At 46.5% G+C, this 19,805-nt stretch overlaps 1 protein-coding gene across 3 annotated transcripts in view; it reads right to left on the bottom strand.

Moving 5' to 3' along the window:
• The window catches only part of ADAMTS20 (ADAM metallopeptidase with thrombospondin type 1 motif 20), a 1,386,529-nt gene that overhangs the window by 135,721 nt on the left and 1,231,003 nt on the right, over nucleotides 1-19,805 (bottom strand). For all 3 annotated transcript variants that reach the window (XM_085653052.1, XM_085653051.1, XM_085653053.1), the window contains one exon: nucleotides 19,560-19,689. In XM_085653052.1, the coding sequence (XP_085509178.1) occupies nucleotides 19,560-19,689 (130 nt within the window). The remainder of the gene's footprint in view (nucleotides 1-19,559; nucleotides 19,690-19,805) is intronic.

Below are 19,805 nucleotides of genomic sequence, written 5' to 3'. Positions count from 1 at the left end.
AATAAAGCCATAAACCTGTGTATAAGAGGCCAGGCCTCAGAGATGCGGTTAGAGCACCTCGAGACGATACCTTGCTGTCCGATCTGACGTGTTCTGCTCCGACGGAATAAAACTTTGTTTCCTGCCTTCCAGTCTCCGGCGCCTGCCTCTTTTGTTGGTTAATTATCGAATGGTATAAGAGGCGATTACCGCCGGGCAATACTTGAAGGTTATCGACTGAAGGTGCCGCTACCATTTAACAATTGGCGTCCCAAGCGTGGGGCCCATCAGCGACACGTGGATCCAGTGGGAGAGGTCCTGACGACAAAGTGAACGACTGCAACGATCAGGAAGAGCTCCTGCCTGATAGACCCTCGTCTGGCAGCCGATAATCCGAACTTCACTGGTTCCGAACAGACCTCTCTCTCGAGTGATCTACGGTCCTGACTGGGAACCGTCAGGAGTGCCGCGGCAAATACGGAGAGTAGAGGACGATCGGGCGCTGGAGGCGGAAGACGAGAAACTGTCCATGCGGTCCGGGTAAGGTCGTGTAACACGACAAATTGCGAAACGATTGATTGATTGAAAATACTAGTATTGCTTATTTGATTGGTCTTTTTGAGATATTCACTGCCTACAAACGGGGAAGAGTAGAAATACTCTCTCGCCCTTTGCAGATAGTGAAGGGTAGGTAACGCGGACTTTTGTCCCCCTTTGTAATCTGTCGTGCCTATTTTTTTCTCCCCACTGATTGATTGTCCGAACATTGATTGTTTTGAAGAATATTGGTTCTTTGAGATATTCTCTGTTTGCAAATAACGAAGAATAGAAATATTCTGTCTAGTCTTTGCAAATAGTGAAGGGTAGGTAACGCAGACTTTTGTCCCCGTTGTAACCCGTCGTGCCTATCTCTTTCTCACCATTTGATTGATTGATTGTCCGAACACTGGTTGTTCGATATTGGTTCTTTGGAGGTATTCTCTACTTGCAAATAACGTAGAATTGAGATATTCTATCTAGTCTTTGCAAGCAGTGAAAAGATAGGTAGTGCAGACTTTTGTCCCCGTTGTAACCCGTCATGCCTATCTTCTCCCCACTGATTGGTAGTTGGTTATGCCCGGACCGCTTATTAGAGATGAACCATCCAGCTCCACTGGAAGGCACCCCTAATAAGTACATGTTTACTAAATATGGACTAGTCACCGTAGCTTATAGCAAACTATGGCATAAATATACAAAGAAGGACCCCGAGAGTCAGTGGCCACTGATGGGATCCTTTGATGATCATAAAATAGAAACGCTAGAAATAGCTCTACGTAGTAATAAAACGACGCCTACTATGCTTGACAGTATCGGCATATGGCGCAAAGAAGCAACACAACGAAAAACGAGGGAAGAAGTAAAAGCAGAAAAGGAATTGCGTAAGGCAGCTCACCTTGCCGCTAGAAAGTTAGAGGAAGAGATAAAGGAGAGAAAGGAAGCTAAACTAAAACAAGAGTTTGAAACATCAGGCCAGTGCCCTGTTAGGACCTCCTCTACGCTCTACCCTGAGTTACCTTCCAAGCAACGAGTGAATGACGAATTACTATTAGATCCCCCGATCATCTACATGCCCCCTCCATATGCTCCCTCCCAACCCATAGTGCAGCACCCGCAACCCCCGAACGCAAGCGAAAGCAGTACCAGGGCTTCGGTCCTCACGGCCTCCGCACCGGCCGAGCCACTTGTACTGAACACAACGTTAGCAATAACGTTAGATGACCCTGAGATGAGAAAGAGGGATTCCGCCAGAGTGAATCGACTAACAAAGGATGAACGAGCCAAAATCGATAAGGTAGTAAGAACACTAGTAGAACGGAAGGAAAGTGAGGAGTATGTAACAGACATGTATAACTCGCATGCCGACAACCACAGACGACACTTTGTCGTACGACTTTGTTATCACACCCTGAATGCCTATGAGGATAGGTACCAAGATCGAGGTCCCGAAGGCTTAGCGACCTTGTATAGGAAGGTAGATATTGGGGAGGGGGGAGAGAGCGATGTAACGGACCTCTTCACTCGTACACTCGAAGTCTTCCGGCATCTTAAAGAACACAGACAGACAACCAAGGCAGAGACCCCCATAGCGACTGAACCCCAGGCAGGAAAAGCTGATACCATGATGCCCATCAAGGAAGCTGCTCCTTACTGGGTCCCCCCACGAGGTCAGGGAACACACGACGACATCAACCACCAAGATGCGAAGGGAAGGGTTGTATATAACTGGGTCTATCAGCCATGGGACCGACAAGACATCTTGACCTTTAGAAAAACCCTACCCGACTTAAGAAAGAACACGACTGCCTTTTACACAGAACTAGGTACGGCCTTAGGTTCAACTATAATGACCTTGGCGGATATCGATTTGTTCTTCGGGTTGTGTCTGCCGGCGGATGTGTGGAAGCAAATCCGGAAAGTCGACCACGCTGAGCCGTTCGGATATACCTGGGCACAACTCGATACCATAGACAAACAGCGAGGACCTGGACAGAAACCTCTAAAGGCCATATTGGAACTCCCAGACAAGATTGTACAGAAATTGAAGACCCTAATCCTAGAAAGGAAGGTAGACTGGTCGATAGTGACGGCTTGCCGCCAGAAACCCCAGGAGGATGTGTCCGAATACTTCTCTCGATTCGAAACAGTGTTTTCCGATTATAGTGGCCAGGACATGGCCACTGCAACCGGACACCACCTCTTTGTCCAGAATTATGTGAAGGGTCTGTCACAGGACGTCTCCCAGAAGTTACAGACCAGCGAGAGAAGTTGGGCAGCCTCCAAACCCGCGGCTATCCTCCAGATGGCCCAGTACTACGAACACCAAAAGAATGAGAACGATAGGGCGTCCGAGAGAAAGAAAAAGGAACTGAAGGAAAGGGTAATGATCGCACAGCTGCAAGGGGTGACCATAGGAAGGGAACTTCCCAAGGGAAACTACCAACCGACTGCTCCTAGAAAACTACCCCCTAGAGACCATGCACCCACACCCTACGGTGGACGCAGCACTTAGACGAGAATCAGTGCGCGTTCTGCAAAGGGTTTGGACACTGGAAGTCCCAGTGCCCGGTCCTTCTGGATATGAACAAGAATAGGGACACAAGAGACATAGCAAATAGCCCCAGAAATAGAGGACAGGGACGAGGGTACACGAACGACACCACCAACGACAGGCCAGGCAGACCAAACACCTTTGACCGCCCCCGACAGAACCAGTGTCAGCAGTCCGACTATGAAAACGCCCATGACTTCGCATAGGACCGCCAGGGGCAAGGGAGGGATCCAGTCAAACTCCGTGTTGACCAGCAAGGTCCTTACGTCACTGCTAAGGTCCTGGGCACAAAGTCTCAATTTTTGGTAGATACCGGGGCGACACGTAGTGCATTATCTAAACGACTGATTCCGAGGGCACTCTTGTCTGGCTCACACGTAACCTCAATAGGCTTCGATGGAACGCCCTCCACTAATCCCTTGTCTGCACCAATCTCCTTTGACTTGGAAAATAACACCACTGACACAACGTTTCTGCTCTCCTCCAACACCCCCGACGCTATTATGGGTCTTGATTTACTAAAACATTTCCGAGCTACCATCAGATGTTCCCCAGACGGAGTCCGAGTCATACTGCACGATAACCCAGATCTGTTCAGGCCTTGTCTCACGCAACGTATGTTCTCTATAACCGATGCTGACTTGTCCCTACTCGACACGTTACCCTCACACCTGTGGGCTAAAACCGACTCAGACGTAGGACGCATGGTGATCGACCCTGTACACATAACTGTCCGACCGGACGCGGTGCTCCCAAAGCTTCCACAGTATCGGATATCGCCCGAAGGCGAGAAGGCATTGGTGGAAATCATCCAGACCCTAGTCGACGCAGGAGTGGTAGAAGAAGTAGTCAGTAATGTTTGCAACAGCCCTATCCTACCCATTGTAAAGAAACAAGGCGAAGGAGATGGGAAAGCATACCGCTTCATTGTTGACTTACGAGAAGTTAACAAAGTAGTCATACCTCAGTACCCCATAGTCTCAGACATCACCACCATCCTCACCCTGATTCCATCCACTGCCACTACCTTCACTGTTATTGATCTCAAGAACGCATTCTTTTCCATCCCCATCCACCCAGACAGCCGCTACCTTTTTGGCTTCACCTTAAAAGCCCGTTCGTACAGATTCTGTAGGGCACCCCAAGGCTACACTGAGAGTCCCAGCATTTATAGCCAAGCCCTCAAAAGACAACTAGATGCAGTCCAACTACCAGATGGAGTGGTGTTAATACAATACGTCGATGATATTCTTTTGGCGGCCGACACCACTCCACTCGCAGTCACAGCCACCATCCACCTCCTCCACTTCCTCGCGGAGAACGGTCACAAGGTCTCCAGGAAGAAGTTGCAATTCTGCCAACCCCAAGTGACATACCTAGGCCACCTCCTATCCAAAGATGGGAGGAAGCTTACACCTGATCGAATTCAGACCATCCTAGAAACCCCCGTTCCCAAAACTCAGAAGCAAGTGCGGTCCCTGGTAGGCCTCACCTCCTTCTGCCGACAGTGGTTGCCAAACTTCAGTCTTATCGTAAAACCTCTGCTTTCCCTGTTGGCCAAAGACGTCCCCTTCCCCATCCCCTGGACACCCGAATGCCAATCCTCCTTCAAGGAATTACGAGATGCCCTTTGTTTAGCACCAGTCCTAGGGACCCCAGACTACACTAAACCTTTCTCCCTCTTCACCCACGAAAGGGAGGGGTGCGCATTGTCTGTTCTAACACAGTCCATAGGTCCCAAGCAACGCCCTTGCGCCTACTTCTCTGCCACTCTCGACCCTGTAGCCAGAGCCTTGCCCGCCTGCCTTCGAGCAGTAGCCGCCGCCGCTGTCTCTATCCAACAAAGTGAGGGGATCGTGCTTTCAAACCCCCTCACCGTGCTAGTACCCCATGCAGTTGACACCCTCCTGAACCAGACCAAGACTCAACACCTGACTAGCGCATGACTGACTGGTTACGAGCTGACTCTGCTTGCACCCCATATCACCACCCTGAATCCAGCCACTCTGCTACCTCTCCCTGACACTGACCCCACTGCGTCCCCTATACATGACTGCGTGACCCTCACCGATGAACAGACCAAAAGTAGGGTTGACCTCCGAGACACAGCCTTCCCGGACCCTGACGGAGAACTGTGGGTAGATGGCTCATGCATCAAGCTCCCCGATGGCACCACCTCAGCTGCCTATGCAGTCACCACGGCCCGAACAGTTGTTGAAACAGCCCGCATCACACAGCGATCCGCACAGGCGGCTGAGCTGATTGCTCTCACATGAGCGGGCATCCTAGCAGCAGGGACAACCGCAAACATTTACACCGACAGTCAGTACGCCTTCGGGGTGGTTCATCACTTTGGACTCCTATGGAAGGAGAGGGGATTCCTGACCTCCCATGGCACACCCATCCTAAATGGAGATCTAGTCTCTGCCCTGACCGAAGCAGTCCTCCTCCACGCACGGCTGGCTGTGATCAAATGCCAGGCACACAAGAAGGTGACAGACATTATAGGACAGGGAAATGCTCTGGCTGACATTACTGCCCGAACCACAGCCGAGAATAGGTCCACGACACGTATGTACGTGACCAGGTCACAAACTGAGAGATCGAAGGATGCCAGGGAAATGATTAGGGACATCCAATTAGCCAGCACACCACACGAATTGACTGAATGGGCACGGGTAGGATTGAAAGACGATGAAGGCTGCTGGCAGACTAAAGACACGAACAAATGGTTGCTACCTGACTCATTCCTGATTCCCATGCTGATCATGACACACTTCCCCGCACACATAGGGTCTGCCCCCATGATCGAACTCATCTCCAAAGTTTGGCACAACGATAAGATCCCAGACTCAGCCAAACGTCTGGTCCAACAATGCCTGGTATGCCTCCAACACAACCCTGGTAAAGGAACTGCTGTACCCCAGGGAGGGTTTGGGGTTCCTAACCATCCCTTTGAGGTCCTGCAGATGGACTACATCCAGTTAGAAAGGTGCCAGAGCCTGAAGTACGTACTTGTCGTTGTGTGCGCCTTCAGCAAATGGGTGGAAGCCTACCCAACCCGCGACAACACTGCTATGACTACCGCAAAAGTACTACTGAAGGAATTCTTCCCCCGTTACGGTCTTTGTCGAATTTTATGGAGCGACAACGGCCCCCACTTCGTAGCCGAAGTTATCCAACTCATCTTAAAAGGGTTGGGTGTAAAACAAAAGTTCCATGCGGTTTTCCACCCCCAATCTGCAGGCTTGGTTGAGCGACATAACGACACATTGAAGCTCAAAATAGCCAAAATAGTTGCCACCACAAGATTGAAGTGGCCAGACGCCCTCCCGCTAGCATTGCTATCAATGCGTTCCACTCCCACCAAACACCACTTAACCCCCTACGAGGTCGTCTTCGGGCGGCCCATGAACCTTTGGACTGCACCAAAACCGACATCCATTCGCGACGTCCCGGACGTCCTCATGTCTGACTATTTGTACAACCTAACTAAAACATTGTCTGTTATCCATCAGCAGGTGCTGCAAGCCATTCCCGACGCTTCCAGGGGTCCCGGACACGATATCCGACCCGGAGATTACGTCCTAGTGCGTAATTTCCAGCGTGCAAGGAGTCTGGAGCCCCGGTGGACGGGCCCCCTGCAAGTCTTGATCACCACCCGAACAGCTCTTCGAGTGGAGGGGAAGCGCAACTGGTTGCACGCACATCACTGTAAGAAGGTATCACCGACCCTGACGACAACCGACAACATCACCGGTCAAGGAGGACCCCCGGACAAAGACCGACCATCCCTGAGCTGCTACCAGAATACAGAGACACTTGAATTAACGAAATATCCCGACCCAACTGTGCCATACAAAGAAGGGTATAACCTGCGACGAAAGGAGGGAACTTCGGCTAAGCAGACCACGAACTAAGTTGAGATCCCAGATCGGTAGCCTAATCACCTCAAAAGGCTTCCAGGAGAGGAACTAAACAAAGCCAGTGGTTCTACCCGCTACCGAGTCCCTTGAAGATGATGGAAGCGCCCGACATGAAGGTGATGGAAGCAACCGGACGTCCGAAGATCCACTATCAAAACCCAAAGACTGACAAGATGCACAGCTCAAAGACTATCGCGCTTTTTATTACCCTTCTCTTTTGCCTTCTCCTCATGGCCACCTTCTGGATCATGGAAGAGAGCTCACCCGCTCATAAGACATTGCTGACCACTGTTCAACCTACCACCATGAAAGAACACCATTTGATCTCGCTTTCTCCCCAACTGCGAGAAAGGCGTAAGGATTTCTGGAATAACTCTTTCGTGCAGTTGCTCCACCAACACAATCTTGCCGCCAATGCCACTAATTGCTGGATCTGTGGATTGCTACCGCATGCCACTGGACACTCTATCCCTTTCATCCCCTCACCTTTCTCTGTCCATGGCTCCTGCCTCGCTTGGCTAATCCTCCTGCAAGAAAGCTACAAGGACAATGCCACTTCCAGCAAAACTGTGTCACACTTCTACCATGGGTTCTGGCTGAACAAAACTGGAAAAACTTCTGCTCCCTTCTGTCCTCTAAGATCAAACACTTCCTTTCATATAGACATCCCTGCCAAAGAACGAGTTGAAATGCAGGTGTTCAACAACCCAGCCAGACCCACCTTCTCTTACCTCCGGAAACGAACGGCCGCCACCCTAACAGTGGCTCTGTCCGTCATCAACATCACAGGTCTTGTGTGCCTCGAAGGTCTGGGAACACAGCCGGTGGGCCGCAGTTCCTGTCTCATCACCCGAACATTGGACTCAGTCGACCCACCCTCCTTTGTTACCTCCCCAAATATGTACTTCGTCTGTGGTACTAAGGCCTACACCTGGCTTCCGAAAGGCTGGGGAGGCACCTGTTACATCGCTTTTATCCTTCCTCCAACATATGTGGCTCCAGCAAACCACCACCGGCAGAAACGTGCCAAGGACATTGTGCAAGCCGAGTCCACCGGAGCACAGTTCATGGATGCAGTAAAAGGACTTGTCCCGCTTTGGGGTCCAATGGCCAACAACCGTGCCATCCGGCACTTAACCCAGGCAGTCGAAACAACAATGAACATTACGGCTGGCATCCTCACCAACAACACCGCCGAGCTTCAGGCCGTCCGCCTGGTGGCTCTCCAGAACCGCCTCGTTCTAGATGTGGTTCTGGCTGATCGTGGAGGAGCATGCCGCATCATTGGGTCCAGCTGTTGTACCTACGTACCGGACAACTCACCCTCCGTCTACAAGGCGATCGAACACCTCCACAGACTTTCCTCAGAGGTGCATCAGGAACAAGAAGGATGGTCGCTTGGGAATTGGTTTTGGGACTCAATAAAGAACTGGGGGTGGAGGTTGTTTACGTTTATCCTAATGTCGATTGTGATTCTATGTGGATGTTGCCTGGGGATTCAGTGCTTGCCACCTTTATGTTCACTTTTCACGAACTACATCTGCCCTAAGACTCTGAACTTTGAAGCAGAACGAATGAAAGCCCTGTACAAAACAGAAGTACGTGGTATTATGGGGATAGATCCGAACTGAACAAGCTGGCGAGATATGTTAAAAGGGAGGACTGTGGAAATTTAGTTCGGGTCTGAACATTATCTGCGCCATCTTGTCTCTCCCCAAGCGCCACAAACGCGCGACGGCCATTTTAGGCACCATGGTCTCATTGCCGATCGCCAGCGTGCCCCTCAGGCGCTGCAAACATCCCCCGCGCGCCAGCCACCCCCCCGCTCTCTCATACATGGGCCATAAACCCTCTCCTTCTGCGCGACCCTGCCATGGAACCACATCCCGCGCCTGACCAACACCTCCTTTCATCCCATACATGGTCATACATCCTTTTGATAACCCCCTTCCTCTGCGCCCGATTGTCCGAACCGATCCCAGGCCATCACCTAGCCAGTCTCCGGCGCCTGCCTCTTTTGTTGGTTAATTATCGAATGGTATAAGAGGCGATTACCGCCGGGCAATACTTGAAGGTTATCGACTGAAGGTGCCGCTACCATTTAACAATGTTAGGTCCCAAGGTTGAACCGCTATGAGTTCCGTGGAATTTAGAAGCACATTGAAATTCAAACAGACATTAATCAGAATTCATTGAAGGCTCAATTCCACCCAACATTACAAAAATCCATAAAACAGCCTGTATCCCAGTATATAAAAATTAAGAGAGTCAGTAAAATCAGTAAATAAACGCAAAGTATCAGCAGCTAGGAGCTTATCTGCTTTCCACTTGTTTAGGCATCTCATTGGAATCATTGTCTTTTTCATGCTCTTCTCCCCTAACCATGCTCCGGAAAGAGGAATATAGCAGGTGAATCATAAGTGAGTGAGGTAAGAGAGACAAACTTGTAAGGCTCAGAAGAGGCAGGAAAGCTGAATGCTACATCCTCTTTGCATTGCTGACAGATTCCCCTCTGACTATGAAGTATCCATCATGCCCACTTGTAAATTCAAGGTTTTGAAAGTGCAGCAAGTCTTGAAAAAGCAGTCGCAAACCTCTCTCTAGCTCTTTAATGGCCATCAATACCCCCTTGAATTTGAAAGCCTAATTTTCTGTGAACTCCTCTTCTCTTTGGAATAGGATCATTGAGGTTCTGATGGTGTTCGTTGTACTTGATGTCGATGTTGATGTCAAAGGAATAGTGATCCAGTAGCTAAAGATGGGCAGGAGTAAAAGTGCCAAAGAGGGGCAGGAGTAAAAGTATCACGTGATGTTCCAGAAACACGTAGTCATTATGGCATACAACCTATAACTTTAAAACCCTCCAAAAATAATGTCTGTGGAAGCAACAGTCAGTGACAGTGGACAGATCAGTGATGATAATGGGACTAACTTCTTATTTTAAAATTCTCTGAAAGTAACATCCATGAAAACAAGGAATGGTCAGTGACTCGGGACAGATCAGTAATGATATGGACCTGTTGAAGAGCTGGCAATACACTCTGTAGTATTTGACACAACATTGGTCTGTCTCCGTAACCTCTTCGCTGCGGCGCAAATTCCGCCGCAGCGTGCTGAACATTCCAATCGCGGGTGTGGTCATGACGGATCCCGGACGTCGTGCGCACACGCCCACCGTGACTCATGACGGCCGGGAGCCGTCATGAGCATGGAAGAGGTTAAAGGTCATTTTTTTCTTTTTTCCAGAGTTTCATATAGCGCCAACTTGTCCTGAAGGTATCGGGTAATAGAGCGCTTTACAGAGCACCAGTTGTGTTACATGAGGACATATTCATTTTGTTAGGCACGGAGAGATTAAGTGATTTGCCCAGCATCACAGGATTGGGTTCTTCACCTACGCAGCTTGAGTTGAATATTGGCCCTAGTGGTGGTCCACTAGATAACACTTTAGCTACTTTTGCCCACTTCTTTAAACTGAGCTTCAAACTGTCCATACTGAATAGAAGAAAGTGCTTGACCCTCTTCTAGAGCCTAAGAACTTACATGGACTGATCTTGATTGTCACACAAGGATGCCCCCTTTACATTTTCGATAGGCTAGTAGCCTACATGCTTCTCTCTTACTCCTCCTACATTATATACTGCCATCCTCTTTGCATGTTCAATTCTAGGCTATTGTTCTGTTCTGTCTTTGTATGCTTCTACTGACATTAGTTCCTTGATCCTTCTCAGTGTCTTCTAATATGCAACTTTGATATCATGTGCAATATTATTTTACAATTATTTTTATTAGATTTCAAAAGCAATAAAACATATACAGATTACCTTCATGCATGATACATAGTGAGCATCATGTCCTTAATACAAATAGTAGGCAGGCATTACATCCCTTACAGATAATGTTGTTGTAATCTTCACACAACTCTGCATTCCTCTACAGTCCCAGTATAGATGTCTAGGTATTCTCTCCTCTTACTGAACCTTTAAAGTTCAACTAATGCCTCAGTACTCTCATATAGGCCCCATATTCTATTAAACTACCTTAGGCAACCCTTCCTGATGTACACATATTTTATCACAAACATACACCAGTCTAAGATTGATTTTTTTGCGTCTATTTTATTTAAGAGTCATGGACCCCCACCCCAAAAATAGTGGGCACCATTACACCTCACTACCATTAAGCCTATGTCGCATAGAAGTATCACTTCTTGGAAGATGCGTTGTCACTTTAAATACCTAATTATCCATGGCTTGCCCCTTTACCCATGAATATCTTCATCCTCTGAGACACCTCACTTACTCCCAGAAAGCTGTATGCGGGGACCTAACAAAAAGGTATCGAAAAGGCATCCATCTGACCGCATCCCCTGACTCAGAGGTGTATAAGGTTTCTTAGCTTGTCTGGTCAATTTTATTTTTATACGATCCTATTTCCTAGTGAAAAGTCAATTTGGACATTGACAGCCCACCTATTCTTAAGTTGTTGCTAGTGGAATATTTCTATATTTTCTAGTTTGTATTCATTCTTGAGGTGTTCAAAAGACAGCATTCTAGCTAGCGCCCAGACATCTCCCAAGGTACTGGTGCTTATGGGGTACCATGTTGTTTATTCCTTTAAATTGACTGACTTCTCTAGGGGTATATCTGCCTGATGGGTGCCTTTCATCAAGGTGTTAGCCCAGCAAGGAATTTGTTTGCCACCTTCTGTACCGTTGCTTCTGACCAAGTGTGTTCAGCTAACCTTGTCAGTCCTTCCTTACTATACAAAGCTGGAAATAACCCCACAATCCCAATGCATGCTGATCTACTTTAGGGGAGGCTTTGTGCTGTGGCAAAAAAACATTGTTTTGCATTTACTAATTGAAATGGCTAAGAACATTTATGATTGACTAAAAGGCCTATGCCACCATCATTTATTCTCTGACTTAATGCCTGAATTGAAATTCTAAGGGCACCAACATCCCAAGGTAAGAGATGTAATTCAGTCTCAAGGTGTTTTACAAAATTCATCCAGGACCCAGCAGGATATGTTTAGAAGAACAGAGAGGAAACTTGTACGAGCCAGTTGGCCTAGAAAGAGAGTCGTAGTATTCTCAAGTAGTGTGCATCTTCTCAGAAACTATCCAATGATCTATAGAGAGTATGATGAAAACTTTATTTTTCATTTCAAGTGATATACATGATATTTTAAGTCCTTTTGGTCTATAGCCACGAGGTAACTGAAGTATGAAAAGTAAGCCATCGATGGCTAGAGTACAGATATGATTCAATTGATTATGAATCCAGAAAATTTTCCAAAGTTCTTCAAAACTCCATGTATATTCATCTCAGGTTTGGTAGTGTAATTCTGTGAATTAGTAATCCTGCTTCACCTCCCAGAGATAAGAAGTCACTAGAAAATTTCACATTAGTATTGCACATACATCTCAGAAGTTTTTAATGTAGTCTCACTGAATATTACCCTTATCCCAAATGTCAACTCACTCTAAACTAGAAGAGAGGGACAGAATTTCCCAGCCCCTTTTGATGGCTGACTCAAAGCTGCATCAAATGTGTGCGGCATGTTACGTATATGGGTTGAATTGCAGCCACGTTCTCATGTATTTTAATGTAATGTACTCACTTACATTGTTTCAAAATTATATTCACTGCTTTGTAAATATTGCAACTATGTTGATCCATTTCTGTTTGCAAAATGCATGTGGTCGCTTCATAACAAGACGCAGGCAAACTTTTTTCCATTGCCTGTAAAGTTAGAAAGCTTTAACTTGACCCGAGGCAAAGTGAAAAATACCCACCCACAGTGTAAGTCAGGGTTAACTTCAACAGCTTGTCCTGTGGGTGGGGCATTCAACATCAGGAAATTGTGTTGTTCCTTACAACCTGGTACAATACGCACAGATTGAAACACTAGGAGCAAAGAGCTAAACAGGAGGCAGAGCACAATGCAGAAGGCCGGGGCAGGAAAATGTTCTGTATGGGATGTAGATTAATATCCATCATGGTTGCTTCTAAGACCTTCTCATCGTGACAGGTCTTTCCTATATCAAACTTAGTAAGTAGTTCCTAATTGGTGACTGTTAAGATGGCAAAGTCCTCTGCATTGTGTAGTCATGTTCCCCTGCCTCGGATGCCCAACTGTGAGTATCTGGTATCTGGTATTTGATTTTGTCCACAGTCTCATGCTAATCTACTGTGGGTGCAAAGCTCTAGGGCTGTCCATTGACACGAGTCAGGCTCTTCATTGGTCCTGTAACATAGAGAGGCACACCAAGCATGCCTTCATCTGAATGATTGTGGACTGCTGTCCCTGTAATGGGATTAGCATGAAGAGCTGTGGTGGTAACATACTGTCTTTCAGGATTCACAAGCATAAAGTCAGCAAGAAAAAGGAGAGGAGGCTGGGATGTGGATGAATAATGTCATGTAGTGTTCTGGGTGCATAGATGGAAAAGGCCTACTGTCATGTTTTTTTCGTTTTTACACTTGTTAGTCTGCAGTCTGATGGTGTCTTGGCTGTGGGTGTGCTGAGATCCAAACGAGATGATGAGCTTGTCTGCAAGACAAGTGAGGGTGCTCGTCGTCAAAGCTTTTTAAATTATACAATTGGTTTTGAAGATGGTGTGGGTTGGCAAGGGAAGCCAATGGAGTTCCATAGGGTGGGGGCTATTTGATAATATTTCTTTAGGCCCTGGATGAGATGTGCTGTAGCATGTAGGGGTGCTAGTGTTGAGTCTGGTAGGCCATTGAACAAGGCAATACCACCATCCAGATGTGACAGTGCGAGGGCTTGAACAGCAGTTCTGAAGTCACTTTCTGGAAGAGATTAGAGCTGGTACCAGGCCATTTCTTTTTTTTAGCAATATGATCTTTGAGGGTGAGGTTGGTGTCTAGGCAACTTGGCATTCGGTTAAATTTGGGGTCTGAATCCATGAAGATTTATGCCATTGAGCCAGGCTTGTACTGGATATTGTTTATTATTCTAGACAATAAGCAGGAGTTCTGTCTTGGTTGGGTTGAGCTTCAGGTTGGCACTGGACATCCAGGACTAAACGATGTCCAAGCAGAGTTTGAGAATTTAGATGTCTGAAGCAGATGAGACTTTGAAGCAGAGTTGTGCATCATAGGCAAATTGGTGAAACTTGATATTGTTATCAGTGAGTAGATCACTCAGCATCTCCATGTATAGGTTGAAGATGGCAGGGGACATCATGCAGCCTAGGGGACCTCCACAGGTGACAGAGATCTTTTGTAACCTTCAGGTGTCCATGTGAACCAACTGGTGTTGGTTTTAAAGATAGGAGGAGAACCAGTGAAGGTAACTACTGGTGAATCCCATTCAATAACTCCAGGGTGCATACTAGGGTGGGATTGTTGACTTTGCTGAAGGCAACTGAGTGGTCTAGCATAACAGGAGGCAATGGTTGTCTTTATCCGTGGTCAAGAAGGCACTGTCTATGATGTGCAAAGTAGTGGTCTCCATTCTACACCGTGATCTGAAGCCAGACTCATAGTCATTCTGGAGATGGTTAGCATTAATGTGGTCTTGGAGTTAAACATAGACTGCTTTTTCAATGATGATGCTATGATGATTGTGAGTGATGGGATGGTAAATGACAAGGTCTAGTGTGGTTTTCTTTAGGAGTGGGAAGATCAGACCTGTTTTGAGAACTTCTCAGATGGTAAATAGGGGTAAGAGAGAGATTTGAGGGACTTAAGTATGCCAGCGAAATCTGGGAGAGATAGGGCATTGAAGGCTGGGATTCTACAGGAAGGGGTAGGTGTAAGAATTGAAGCATGTTTGTTGTTGTTTATGTGCTGTTGAATGTTCTGTATTTTTTCACAAAAGAAGAGGTTGACAGCGTTGCACTTATCTGTGGAGTGAGGAATAGGCAGGTCTGACAGGGGGTTAATGTAGTTCTTCAAAGTCTTGATCAGTGTTCTGCTTCTACTGCTGTCATTATTTATGGTGGTGGTATAGTACTTTGCTTTGGCTGATATGATGAGCTGTCTACTTGTTGAGCAGATTGACTTCAGTATCAAGAGGCCATCGGGAGTTCTGTTTGTCTTCCATTTTCTTTCCTGTCTGCAGATGGATCATTTACTGTCAGCAAGAGTACAGTGTTCTGAAGACATTGTCTTGCACTTGTGTATTGTATCTAAGATGTGTATTTTCACATAGCTTTCCAAAAAATTGTAGAGGTTAAGAAGGGTGTTGGTGTCTTACGTGAAGTTGAAAAGGTTGTGAGATTAATTCAAGCATTCAGTTGTCAATGGGGGAGTTTTAGAAGGATCTCAAAGTTAGTTTTTTTCTTTTGTGCTGACCATGGTTTGTTGGTAGGAGGCTAAGCATGGAGATAGGGATGGTAAAGTGGTCAGTCAGTCCATTTCCAGGGCTAAGGGTGGGTTGCATTGGATTGTTGGTGATGTTGAGAACATCACGTATATGGCCTTTAGAGTGGGTTGTGTGCTGCTCCACATTGAGGTTGAATAGGGTGTTTTTTTAGCTTCTGTTGTCTGGGAGGTTGAGGTCACTCAAGAGGGAGGTGTGGCCATGTCAGATGGACGAGGTTGTGAGGCCATCGGAAAATGTATCAATAAAGTCCTTGTTCTGCCTGGCAAGCCTGTAGATGAGGCAGAAGGTGGAGATCTGAGTTGCGCCATGGAGTTGTTTGTTACATGCTTGTATAGGGTGCGGGACCAGATCTCTTATGGATGAGAGCATGTCCTCCTCCCTTTTATGGATGCTGTATCCTGTTTGAAGTAGGATGTGTGCAGGTGTAGAGGTAAGCCATGTCTTTGTGATGAAGAGGGCTTCAGGCTTGTGATAGGTGATAGGTGATGAGGTCTGCGATGTTTGGTGAATAAAATACTGCAGAATGAGCATTGATGAGCATGCGCTAGAATGTGAATCCTGTAGTTTGATAGTGTGTGGTTGCTAGTAGGATGTGTACGAAGTTCGGTCTATGTGTTGTACAAATGCTATGTAACAATGGGTATGATTTTAAATTCAAATCAGAAAATATTATGTTTAAAGACACCCCCATCTTTATCCGCCATTTCATGATCATATCAGGTGGTCCTCAAGAAGGTGAAGCCTCTACACACTGTCCACTGAAACAATCATAGACCAGACTATATAAGATTCTGAACCACAATACAGCATTGTCAGAGAAAATAGTTACTTCCCTGTTGTTGTAGAAAGGGATTAAACCCAGTGGTTGGAACAATCTGGCTAGAATAAGGTAATGAATGTGTGTGAGTAAGGAATGAGTGCTTTGTAGTTGGTGTGGAGGTATAACATTGTTATATACAAGTGTTCTTCTAAAAAAATGTCTACATAAGGAGACAGCTATTTGTGTCGTGAAAAATTGAAAAGATAATTTTCTGTTTATGAAATGAGTGGACACCATTGATGGGCTTTTATTGTATAGTATTGTAAAGTATTATTCAGCACTGTTTATATTGTTTGTATACACTTTTTTAAACTATTTTTCTATTGAACTAATACATAAGAAACAAACATTTCAAAGAGTAGATATTGAGAAGGATTATTAAAAAAAACCATGACATTGATGAAAGCAAACAATGAATTAATCTTTTAGTTTTATGGGGAGCTTTGGAAGTCTATCTTGGCCCCATGGGAGTAATACAGGTCAGGTAGGACAGCTTATTGCATTATTGTGCAAATGCTATGTGAGTGTCTGGGTCATCTACATCTGGGGGTGAGATCATGGGGATTAGTAGCATGGGGTACTGGGTGAGGCTCATGGTGTCATTTTACGTTTCAGTGGAACAGGGTTTCTGTCCCTAATATGACAAAGCAACGAATGCACACGCCTGTCTCTGACCTTTGCTGAATAGGCCTGGGCGATGGGTACCATGAAGTGTTGATTGAAGTAAGGAAATGGTATGAAGTGATGTTGCTTCCTATACAGATGGAAGATGGTAAATGTAGTGGGGTCACTTCCTATATGATAGTAAATGGAGTCCTCTTGCGTAGCTTCTTGTTTTAAACACAAAATTGGCAGGAAACCAGTTAATGTCACTTCCTGTTTAGATGTATGATGGGATATCACGTTCTGTGTGAATGGATGATGGGAAATGTAGCGCTGTCACTTCCAATGCAGATGGATGTTGGCCTGTATGTTACTTACATTGTGTGTATGTGTGAGCAAGAGTACTGGAAGTCTGTGTGTTCAACTTGAATCCATTACAAAGTATGTTTAGGGAAAACTGGCATCTTGAAGGGGAATGGACATTAAGTGCCTCTTGGAGATGGAGATGGAAAGAAACATGGTGGGGATCTCACTTTAATAAGGAGCTAGTCTCCATTCAAAGTGCTGTAAGAAAAAATGGTGCACGCTTTGTTGATGTAGTTGGGGTAATATTAGCAGTATTTGTGCACTCGCAATAAAGTGTTCGAGGGGGCCTTCAGGTATACCATCAGTGGCCAGGAAATCCTGTGACACATTCTGACTGATAGAGCAACAATTCTATGATTCATTCTGTGACACACAATAGAAGATTATGTTTGCTTGCATACCATGGTGTGTTTGTTTGTAATAGATTCCATGGGTCTGGTGCATGCACGACCCAACCTGTGTACACAGGCACACACCAGGGGCTTTGTTACACTAAGTGACCCTCAGGCAAGACTTGTGCACCTGCTTTCTGGCATCAGATGATTCTGAAGTCCCGTCTTTAATGGAAATTGCACTGGTGCACATGTAGCACTGGCACAATCTCAAAAGCCTTTCTTGCAGAGCTCCCATGGAAGACAAATGCATGAGGAAACACTTTGGGCCTAATTACGATGTAGGTCGGTAAGCACCCGACGGCTCGTTGGAGACTTATCGACCAACATGGTAGGTTTACAGTCCGACCGCTGAATTCTAATGTCGGCTGTCGGAGTATAAACCGGCCAGGGAAACGGAGGGGGTTCCGACAGGCTCAAGGAGCCCACCGGCCAGTCAGTAGCTGCACATAATCTCTTAAGGAAGACGATTCCGCCATGGGGATTATGAGGTTGGTTTCCTATAGCCTTTCCATTTAAGACCTTTCTGACATGGAAAGGCTGTCTGAGAGCTACTTTGCCGGCCCCTAGGACGGCCCCACTCTTCCCTATATCACTGATTGAGGCCCTGGGGGCACCACATCCCTGCACCATGTGACAGGTACGCCGAGGTGCTTGCCAAAAGGTGCAGGGATGCGCAAAAACTTCCACTTTTTTAATGGGAGCACGTGCTAAGGCCGGTTTCGGACTGCCGCACAAGCTCGCATTGTAAAATGGAAGTTTGCAGCCACACCATGTGCGGTCACATCTAAATTCAGTATGCGGTACCGCCGACCTATGGTCAGGCGGGTCCCTCACTGAAAAGGTGTTGTGTCCGCCCAACATCATGAGGGCCTTAGGGCCAGATTTGGACATCGGTCTGACAAACATCTAAGGTTTAAACAACGACTGCCGTATAACAAAGACGGCGGTCGGAGTTTAAACCAGCCAGTTAGTCCGACTGGGTTCCAACAGGCTCAAGGACCCCGTCACCACTGGAAGGGCCTCAAAATCTCTAACAGAAGGCGTTTCCGTGATCGGAATTATGATGGCACTTTCCTACAGCAGTTCCATGTCAGCCTTTCCGACATGGAACTGCTGTCGAAGAAAGCATTTAGGGACCCTTAGCAGGGCCTCCTTCCCCTCATGTCCTCTTGTTGTGGCCCTGGAGGGCACCTGTGGTGCCCCCCTTCACATCTCTGCACCATGAGGCGCCTGTCACATGGTACAGGGATGTGCAAAAACTTCAATTTTTCAATGGGAGCGTGTGCTGCGGGCAGTTTCAGCCCGCCGCACAAGGTCCCATTGAAAAATTGAAGTTTGAGATTGTATCCTAATTCGGTGTGCAGAACCACCGATTTATGGTCAGGCGCATCCTTCACTGAAATGGTTGCGCCTGCCCGACATCGTAATGAGGGCCTCAGTCTCTTGCAGGCACAGAGGCAAAGGAGCCTTGGAGAGGGGCATTGAGCACATAGCAGCGGTACACCGTCAGTACATCCTAGTGTTCATCACTTGAAAAGTGAAATGGAAGTTCCAGGGTGCCCTCCCCCCCAGTTGTCCACTGTAGACAGGTGTAGTCACTCACTGCATCCACCTGTAGGGGGATCTCTGCCCCCCTATGATTGCAGACCTGGTTGCAGTCTGCATAGTGAAAGGCAGACCGATGGCCTCAAACAGCCGTCTGCCTTTCACTAAATACCTCCCACCAAGGCAGGAAAAAATGTACTCTCTTTTATAGTAAGTGCACAACACTGATAACAGCACACTAACTGTAAGGAGGAGCACCAAATTCAATCTGCACCCCTGCAAGCATTTAAAAGTGAACCGCTGTGCAAACAGGGAAAGTGTGCCCTATATGTAGGCCCTCTTCTGCATGCTATCATCTATATTCAGGCGCACTGAATCTTTGGTAGAGGAAGAAATCACTGGTATGCAATCTTTACATATGTCATAAGTGAAATGAAGTGAACTTCATCATATAATTATTCATTCCGTTTACTTACATTTTTCTGCTTGACAAATCTTTTTAAATTTTGGTACAAGTTGTGGTAGACATAAATTACTGGTCAGTCCACGGTCAGTTTTGCACTCTACTTTTCTCTCTCTTGTTCCAACTCCACAAGTCACTGAGCACTGTACAAACATTGCAACAAACTTTTATTTACTTAAAATACATTGCATGACACATATTCAAACATCTGCTTTAGCAAAACTAAATAGTACAGAATATGTTACCACAAAGTGAATGT

Source organism: Triturus cristatus, chromosome 4_1 (genome assembly GCF_964204655.1).
Source record: "Triturus cristatus chromosome 4_1, aTriCri1.1, whole genome shotgun sequence".
NCBI lineage: Eukaryota > Metazoa > Chordata > Amphibia > Caudata > Salamandridae > Triturus > Triturus cristatus.
The sequence above is the reverse complement of the archived record's forward strand: the minus strand, read 5'-3'. Positions and strand labels throughout refer to the sequence as shown.